This window comes from Rhinopithecus bieti, unplaced genomic scaffold (assembly GCF_001698545.2).
Source record: "Rhinopithecus bieti isolate Rb0 unplaced genomic scaffold, ASM169854v2 scaffold_23276, whole genome shotgun sequence".
Lineage (NCBI taxonomy): Eukaryota > Metazoa > Chordata > Mammalia > Primates > Cercopithecidae > Rhinopithecus > Rhinopithecus bieti.
This window is the reverse complement of record NW_016810868.1, coordinates 664671-674106: the sequence shown is the minus strand read 5'-3', so window position 1 is coordinate 674106 and position 9436 is coordinate 664671. Positions and strand designations below refer to the sequence as shown.

At 60.1% G+C, this 9436-nt stretch overlaps 1 protein-coding gene across 10 annotated transcripts in view; it reads right to left on the bottom strand.

Annotated features, from left to right (window-relative positions):
* Positions 1-9436, bottom strand: part of PNPLA7 (patatin like domain 7, lysophospholipase) — an 83170-nt gene that overhangs the window by 41805 nt on the left and 31929 nt on the right. For all 10 annotated transcript variants that reach the window (XM_017893144.1, XM_017893140.1, XM_017893141.1 and 7 more), the window contains 6 exons: positions 8390-8467; positions 7449-7654; positions 4706-4837; positions 3746-3869; positions 1945-2058; positions 197-266 (listed from right to left, as the gene is read on the bottom strand). In XM_017893144.1, coding sequence (XP_017748633.1) covers positions 197-266; positions 1945-2058; positions 3746-3869; positions 4706-4837; positions 7449-7654; positions 8390-8467 — 724 coding nt within the window. The remainder of the gene's footprint in view (positions 1-196; positions 267-1944; positions 2059-3745; positions 3870-4705; positions 4838-7448; positions 7655-8389; positions 8468-9436) is intronic.

The window sequence follows — 9436 nt, the reverse complement described above, 5'->3', positions numbered from 1 at the left end:
AGTGAGACTCCAGCACAGGGCAGGGCCATGGGCTGGGTGGGTGGGGCCCCACGATAGGGCAGGGCCATGGGCTGAGTGGGCGGGGCTCCAGGATGTGGTGGGGCCATGGGCTGGGTGGGCGGGGCTCCAGGACAGGGCAGGGCTGTGGGCTGGGTGGGGGCTCCCAGGAGGCTCTGGGTTGGGGGAGGTGACCCACCTGTCACAGGTCCCTGCTGGAGGCTGCCCAGGATCTTCTCACCCAAGAGATGAATCAGCCGAGTCACCACCTGCAGGCAGACACACATTTTAAACCGAGAAACGCTGGGAACCAAAGACAGTGATGCTCAGCAACAGCGAGACTCAGCAAATGGCACTGGATCTGCTTTTCAAAACCTCCATGAACTGAGTTGCACAGGCCATGGCTGTCCAGGCCTAGGAGCCTTCATGATGCCCAGGAAAGCCATGTGGCGCCTTCCCGGTTGCCAGGCCAGCAGGCACAAGGGGTATGTCCCCTGTGACCATGAGCCCAGGCCAGCCTCACTCTCACTTCAGGGCAGGCAGACAACTCCAGGGGAAGCCACCCATGACCCTGAAGGCAGGACAAGGGCAGGCTGGCAGGCTTCTCTGGAACTGAGGGCTCATTGTGGCCATTGCTCCTGGGTGCCAACCCCGCTTCAGGGCACGGTTGGGGACATTCGTCCCGACTGGACCAAACGGTCCCCACACCAAGGGTCGCTGGCTTGCAGGGACCCTGCCCAGGGGCTGACTACAGCAAAGCTGGCCCCACAACAGTGGACTCACTGGCTCCACCCATACTGTCCCCCAGAAGCTGCTGGTTGGATGGAGCCCTGCAGCGGCCTCTAAAGGGTGGGCCAGGGCTCCTGCTCTGAGGAGCTCATGAAGACAAGGCGTGCCCTGCAGGCCAGGACAAAGCAGATGGAGGAGTGGCCTGGCTCCCTGCTGCTCCTAGCAACTGTGGCTGCCGCCCCAGAGCCTGCCAGCCCTGTGAGCTGCACTCACACGCTCCACCAGGCTCTCCTGGTCCATAAATGGGCAACTGCAGCAAGCGCCAGGACCCAAGAGCTGCGGGCGGGAGAACCAGGACCCAGAGCTGCAGGTGGGAGAACCAGGGCCCAGGAACTGTGGGTGGGAGAAGCGCTACCTGAGGGGAGGCGGTGGAGGGAGGGCAGTGATAGCCTCCCAGGGTGAGCCCCAGGGATGATGAGAGACACTGGCCGTAGAAGGCCCTGCAACATGCTGGGGGCCACACCTGCACCCCCTTTCCATTCGTTCTAGAATGAAGAACTTCTTGGGATCCGTGTGCTGGCTGCTGACGAACAGCCGCAGACCTGCCCTTCAGGCCCCTCGGCTGGTCCTTCCTGGGCGCTCTCCTCACCACTGACGCTGCACTTGCAAGCAGCCTGCCCTGTCCTCCTCCAGATCTCAGAGCCAGAGTCGCTTCCCTTTCCTCTGCAGTACCCACGTCACTCACAAGTAGAGAGCACGAAGAAGGCAGCTGTGCGACTGTCCTGGGAAGCAGCCCGGGCACCTCTCCAGTTTTCCTGCCCACCGTTCCTGGCCCCCACTCAGCTGGGCTCTGATCTTCCCCTCCTTCAGACTGCCCCTCCAAGTCGTTTTCCATCCACGTGTACGTGGACCGAATGACCACCACAACTCAGGGCACAGCTTGGGACATGGCCTGTGCCACCCTCACCTGCACCACCGTCACCCACGCCTTTACCAGCTCCATATCCTTACCTGTGCCTTGCCCTCACCTGCTGGGCGCCCTCACTTGTGCCACCTTCACCAGCTCCACCCCCTCACCTGCTCTGCACCCTCACTTGCTCCATGCCCTCACCTGTGCTCTGCCCTCATCCGCACCCTCATCCGCTCTGCCCTCACCCACTACGCTCTCACCTGTTCCGTGCCCTCATCTGCTCTGCGCCCTACCTGCGCCATCCTCACCTGTGGGTACCTGCGTTTGATGGACGTGAGGGCTCCTGCCGGCAGCTTGGCCAGTTCTGAGTCCCGAACGGCATGCACCGTGGTCGCCCGGGCCTGGTGGGTCAGCGTCTCCACCTGAGGAGAGGAGCCGGCTGCTGGGGCCGCGGGCTTGGGAGGGCCGAGCCAGCTGGGCCTGTCCCTGACGGCCTCTGGTGCCGGCCGGAGCCACACATGGCCCCGGCATGCAGAAAGCAAGGGAGGAGCCCAAGGCTCCCGCACACCCTCCACACCGCAAGGCGGAGGCAGTCAGTGAGTGCTGGCATGTGGCATGTTGTCAGAACCACTGGAACATGCCAGAAGCCAAAGGTGCTCCCCGCAACCCAGGCAAGTCACAGACACAGGCATCAGACACCACAGGCTGGAACAAGGGCAGTCTCAGCTCTCCCGAAGAAATAAATGCCTTTGGAGAACAGCCTTTTATTTATGTATTTATTTTTTTGAGACGGAGTCTCGTTGCTCTGTTACCCAGGCTGGAGTGCCGTGGCGTGATCTTGGCTCACTGCAAGCTCCACCTCCTGGGTTCATGCCATTCTCCTGCCTCAGCCTCCTGTGTAGCTGGGACTACAGGCGCCCGCCACCACGCCCGGCTATTTTTTTTTTTGTATTTTAGTAGAGACAGGGTTTCACCATGTTAGCCAGGATGGTCTCGATCCCCTGACCTCGTGATCTGCCCACCTCGGCCTCCCACAGTGCTGGGATTACAGGTGTGAGCCACTATGCCCGGCCTGGAAAAAACCTCTTTTTAAGATGTGTCCCTCAGAACCTGCGGGAGCCCGGCCATCTGACACTGAGGCCTCCCTGCCGGCATCTGGCCAGGTGTATGAGCCTTCACCCGGTGGATGGATGAAGACTAGCCTGGCCAAGATGGTGAAACCCTGTCTCTACTAAAAATACAAAAAATTAGCTGGGTGTGGTGGCGGGCGCCTGTAATCCCAGCTACTTCGGAGGCTGAGGCAGAGAACTGCTTGAACCCAGGAGGCGGAGGTTGCAGTGCACGAGACCATGCCACTGCACTACAGCCTGGGCGATAGAGTGAGACTCTGTCTCAAAAAAAAAAAAAAAAAAAAAAAATTAACACAGGCTAGGAGTGGTGGCTTACGCCTGTAATGCTAATACTTTGGGAGGCTGAAGTGGGTGAATCACTTGAGGTCGGGAGTTCAAGACCAGCCTGATCAACATGGAGAAACCCCGTTTCTACTGAAAACACAAAATTAGCCTGGCGTGGTGGCGGGCGCCTTTAATCCCAGCTACTCAGGAGGCTGAGGCAGGAGAATCGCTTGAACTCAGGAGGCGGAGGTTGCGGTGAGCCAAAATCATGCCATTGTACTCCAGCCTGAGCAACAAGAGTGAAATTCCGTCTCAAACAAACAAAACAAACAAACAAAAAAACTTAACACAAATCGGCAGAAGCCCCAGGCCGCGGCACCTTCGAGCTGGGCAGCCCCGACTCGCTCAGGATGCAGGGGCCTGCTGTGCTAGATGGCCCCAGGAGGCCCAGACCGGTTGTAGCTGCCACCATACTTCAAGAGACACCCGGAGGCAAGTGGGCCAGTGCGCCCAGATGCCAGGATAGGTACCAGGAGCCCCCAGCAGAGGCAGAGCCTGGGACTCACAGTAAAGCAGCCACAGGGCATCACTCCTACTGTCCACTCCCAGGGCTTTTGCTCCCCTGAGAAACTGGCCAGGCCACACCCAGGCCAGAACCCAGGACGCCCTGGGAGGGATGGAGGTCAGGGAGGCAGGAGCAGGGCCCAGCACCTACCACACCAACAAGGTCTCCTCGGCCGTACTCCCCGGCCAGGCGCTTCTTCCCGTCGTCTTTCCGGATCACGGAGCGCAGTCGGCCGCTGAGCATGATGTACGTGCAGTCAGACTTGTCCCCCTGCCTGCGGGAGACACAGAGGCCCTGCAGCGCTGGACCCCCAGCCCCTGCCTGCGGGAGACACAGAGGCCCTGCAGCCCTGGACCCCAGCCTCAGCCCCAAACCCAGCTTCCCAACAGCAGACAGACTCAGGATGGAGAAAAGAAAACGCAGGCTTCTCACTATCTTATTTTGTTTTGAAAACCTATTTTTTATTTTAAAATATTTATGTTAACAGGCATGGGTTGTTTTAAATGAATAAATATTCTACAATTTTCTTGGTTTTATTATTTTTTGAGATGGAGTCTCGCTTTGTCACCCAGGCTGAACTGCAATGGCATCATCTTGGCTCACTGCAACCTCCACTTCCCAGGTTCATGCGATTCTCCTGCCTCAGCCTCCTGAGTAGCTGGGATTATAGGCACGTGCCACCACGTCCAGCTAATTTTTGTATTTTTAATAGAGATGGTTTCACCCATGTTGGCAAGGCTGGTCTCAAACTCCTGACCTTGTGATCCACCTGCCTCGGCCTCCCAAAGTGCTGGATGACAGGCATGAGCGACCACACCTGGACAGTGGAGTGCTTTTAAAGGGATGGTGTGGGCTTGAATATATTGACACAGAGAGATGCTCGTGGAACATTGGCTGTGTCCAAGCGTGTGTGGGTGTCACGAAATCCAGGAGGCCATGAAGCGTGTTTCCGAGCTAAGCTGGGGTGGGGCTGGGGAAATCCAGCCTGCCGTGTGTGGTTTCCATGGTAACTTCCATGTGTGGTTTCCATGGTTACCGTGCTTTGCCCACCCCCGAATCCTGCACGCCAGGGCAGCGTGGACGCCGAGTGTGTGGCACCCACGGCCTCACCTGTATATCGCTCGTCCGGCCTCCACCTCCACCCAGTCCAGGGCAAAGTCAATTTGCCGCACAAAGGACGACAGCCTCTTCACCACGGTATGAGCCATGCCCAGGACGACGGTCGGCTGCTTCCGCATGATTCTGCCGGGCAGCCCAGAGTCACTCCCACCCATCCCTCCAGCCCTACCCTTCACCCAGGGCCACAGTGCTCGGGAGTGGATGAGACCCACCACCCCCACCCCCTACTGAGGGCAGAGACCACTGGCGGGGGCTGGGATGGGGCATGCCCTGGTCAGCTGCCTGCCCCAGGGCACAGCACTGCCCACCACGTGCCTGGTGGCCAGCACTGTTAAGGAGCTGTTAAGGGTGTCCCCTCCTGGCACACCCGTGAGTGCCCCTTGGGCACGGGCCCTGTGTCAGGCTGCGGTCCTGGCAGGGGACTGCACATGCCACCAGGAGGTGCATAATGCACACTTGGGCCACGACTGTGGCTGGCAGTGAGTGCCATGAAGGGCACCGGCAGAGGCAGAGGCTGAGAGACCACATGGGGCCTCGAGAGCACAGGGGCTCTCCTGGGTGGGTGGAGGGTGGCTGGGGCCTCTGATGCGGGGAACATTGTCTTCTCCCCAGTGGTCATGTGTGGACAGACTGCGGAGGGTGAGGGCTGCAGCAGGGACGTGCGCAGTGGCTCTGGGCGATGGCAAGGTGGGACGTGTGGCAACCTGCACCAGGCATGAGAGTGACGCTGGGCGACTCCAGGCCTAGCCCGAGCCACAGGCAGGTGGAGCTGCCATTTCCTCACAAGGCAAAAGCAGGAGGAAGAGCAAACGCAGAATCAGGATCCACTTTGCACAGGAGGTGGGGGAAGCCCCTTTGATGCCAGGGAGTTGACAAGACAGCGGCTGGGTGAGGACTTGAAGGGCATGAGTGTGGCATTTACAGTCCTGGGGGTGGAGGAGGAGCCCCGGGACGCTGGCTGGGGTGATGGCTGCAAGGCACACCACGCACGGACACACATAGACATACACAGGCACATGGAGACACACATGGACACATGCAGACACGTAGACACAGACACGTAGACACACAGACACATGCAGATACACATAGACACACGGAGACATGCATGGACACATGCAGAGACACAGACACACGGAGACACGCACGGACACACGCAGACACACACAGACACACGCAGGCACATGGAGACACACACACAGACACGCAGACACGTAGACAGACACAGACACATGCACAGACACATGCAGATACACACAGACACATGGAGACATGCACGGACACACGCAGACACACGGAGACACACACGGACACACGCAGACACGCAGACACACAGACACACGCAGACACGCAGAGACACACATGGACACATGCACACACGCAGACACAGACACATCCAGACACACAGAGACACACACAGACACACACAGACACACAGCACGGGGGACTGAGCTGCATTAAGGGGGGGCCAAGGGCCCTGAGCTCTGCCCTGGGTGGTTACTGTCCCTGCTCTTTGCCATCCGTCCTGAGCATCTATCTCCCTGGCGCCGCCGATATGGAGCAGCTGGGGACGCTCAGGAGGGAGACAGGTCCAGCTCCACCCAGGGTCCCCTGCTGGTGGAGGGACCGGGACTTGGAGCCTCAGTCTCCCCATCCACACGCTGTGGTTTCAGGGCACCCAGCATCGGGACCCGACTGGAGCCACTCAGGCCAGGCCGGGAAGACAGAGGCCATGCAGAAAGCCCTTCCCAACAGTGCCAGGGCCCCGCTGCCCCCACCCCTGCCCCTTGCCCTGCTCGGGGTCCCCAGGCTGAAGCAGAGCTTGGCGCGGTGCTGTTTGCTGGATTACAGGTGTGGGCCGCTGCGCCCAGCCGACCCGCTTTCTTCAGCTGCTGCGGTTTCACTGACCTTCAGGCTCCTGACCGTTCCCCCTGCCCAACCACTCAGGCAGAAGAGCTCTGAGATCCCAGCAGATATCTGGCCTACGGGGGTGCAGAGGCCCTTCCAGAAAACACACACACAATGGCTCAAGCCGCCAGAGGTGAGAGCTGGGATTAAACCAAACCCCAGGCTCCAGGAGATTCTGGACCTGACAGAGCAGAACGCCCAGCACCGTGGATGGAAAGACGTGGCGGCTCTGCCAGGCAGCCCACAGGTGGGCTGAGGGCAGCTCCGGGCCTGGAGGGGCCGAATCTGAAACTCATGGGCTGGGCTCAAGTGGACAGATGTCTCCAGCCCAGAGCCTGGAAGGCGACACAGGCACATTCTGCCCCAAGAAGGGACACACATCAGTGGGGCTCCTGCCCCTGAGCCAGAGCCGCGTCCTCACCCACTGCCTTGCCCTTCCACCTCCACATCACTAGCTCCCGACACAACAGCCCAGGCTGCAGGGGTGGGGAGGCTCACGGCCCCTGATGCCCGGCCCCACCCCAACGTGGGTCCTGCTGAGCCAAGCCGGGCAGCCCCAGAACTGACTGGTGATAAATGAACATGGCTGGGAGCAGACCACAGAGATGGCAGTGTGAGGCAGATCGCTGTGGGCAGACGGGGCCGGCTGACTGAGCGCTGGAGCAGGGGGCACCAACCTGGGCCTATGCAGGTGCCGGGCACAAAGAGGGGGGCGCAAGCAGCAGGGAAGAGGGCGAGAGCACCAGGAAGAGGCCAGCCACGCGGGAGGGGTCTCAGGGGAGGCAGGGCTGGGGCCCGCCACGAGGTCCTGGCCCGTAGGACTCACTCATAGAAGTGGGCCTTGGAGATGGACAGGAGGCTGCAGTCCCTGTTGGCCTTGATGGTGAAGATGAGCGGCTCCCCGGTGAGCACCGCCAGCTGGCCCACCATCTCCCCGGGGCGCGTGAGGAACAGGCAGGTGTCCTCCTGGCTGCCGATCTTCCTCTGGTACACGTGCAGCAGCCCAGAGACCACGAACAGGATGCTGGCGTCCTGACAACACCAGAGGGCTCAGGAGGCGCCGTGAGTGGCCCCGGGCGGGACAGGGGCAGCTCTGGGCCCAGAGCGGAGAATGCCACCAGGCTCGGCCGGGAGACCATCCGCCGACCTGACCAGCTCTGGGCACAGACTTCACTGGACACATTTCAGCAGTGTCTACGGTTTCGTGATTTCACGAGCAGTCTTGGGAAATCTGGGTTCTCGAGGGCTCCGTGCAGCGAGCCGGGCCTCGGATCTGCACGCTTCTCTCCCGGCACCCGCATGCATACTGACTGTCCCCAGCAAATACGCGTCAGCCCAGCGTTCCTGTGCACGGCGGGTCCCACACCGCCTCGCCTGGGGCCTGGCCCCTCCCACGCTGAGCCCCTGCACACGCCACACGTTTGGGTCCCATGTCTGCAGATGTGCCCATGAAGCTACTCCGAGGCCACTTCCACTGATCTGTATCCACCGTGACCTCTTATGGCCTCTTCCCAATCTGCCTGTCCAGCCCACCCTTAGGTGCAAGTGGAAGGGCCAGTGCGGCAGAAGCCAAAAGTGGACACTGAGCTCTCGGGGCTCAGGGCTGCCTGAGGGGAGGGGCTCTGCCATGGTGCCCAGAGGGGCAGTGGCCTGGTGCTGGGACGTCCCCAGTCACTGGTGCCCAGCCCAGGCCCTCCTCTGGTGTTCCACCTGGCACTGGGCTGCAGCACTGGGTGGTCCCAGTGCCCCCCCTCGACCCCCACTCACCTGGTCTCCCTGCCTTGACACCACCGTGCCTGCAGGAACGTGGAGAAGCACCACCCGGCCATCCAACAGAGATGAGTCCTGGAAACAGAGCAGGCTTCAGGGAACACGGGCAGGAAGCATAAAGGAAGGTCCAGAGAACAGAGGCTGCACTGGGCCCTTCAGGGGCAACGAGCGGTGAGGCCAGAGGCCGGGCAAGGCCCTCCTCCGAGGCCGTCCTCCAACAGGGGCCTGACGGACACTGGGCACCCTGCAGAGCCACCGATGCCAAACCAGGGCATCAGCCCAGAGACAGACACCAAACAGTGCAGCAAGGCAGGAAATGCAGAAACAGACACTCATATTTTTGTGAATTTATGTAAAAGAAGATGTCATTTCAGGGAGAAAGGGTGATTTCTTTATGACTGGTGCTGGCACTGCCAGCAGTGGGACGCCTTCTCCACACCACCTGCAGAATGACGCCCTCCAGGGCACGAGGAGTCTGGAATCTGGGAGATCCCAGAGGTGAGCCGGGAGGAGTGCCCAAAGGACTTGAACCCAGGAGGTGGAGGTTGCAGTGGACCCGGAGCCTGTGGAGAGGCCCTGGGGCAAACCAAGGGTGAGGGAGCGTCTGCGGGTACCACAGCCACAAAGGTGTGAAACATCAGGTGTATAAACCCCTAGTCCACAGTGATAATGAAATAAGACACCCCACCCATCACCTCAGAAGATGATGGAAAACCAAATCATTAATTTAAACCAAATCGTTAATTCAAACCAAATCGTTAAATTTCCCAAACCCTGACGGGGAAGGGAGTGAAGCCAGTTTCCCCCCAAAAAAGAAAAAAACATCTCACATCTCCACAAGTGTGTCAAACAGGACGGAGAAAGAGGTGGAGGGGATGAGAAGAATCTGAGCAGCCACGTATCCAGCTCTCAGGCAGACGATGGCCACTGACAGACAGGCCGCACTGCCCCAGGGTGCGTTGTCAGCCTGAGGAGCTGGGAGGCTTACAGGAGAAGAAAGCGGCCTCTATGATGCAAACAGCCGCACGAAGAAAAGTCAGAGCC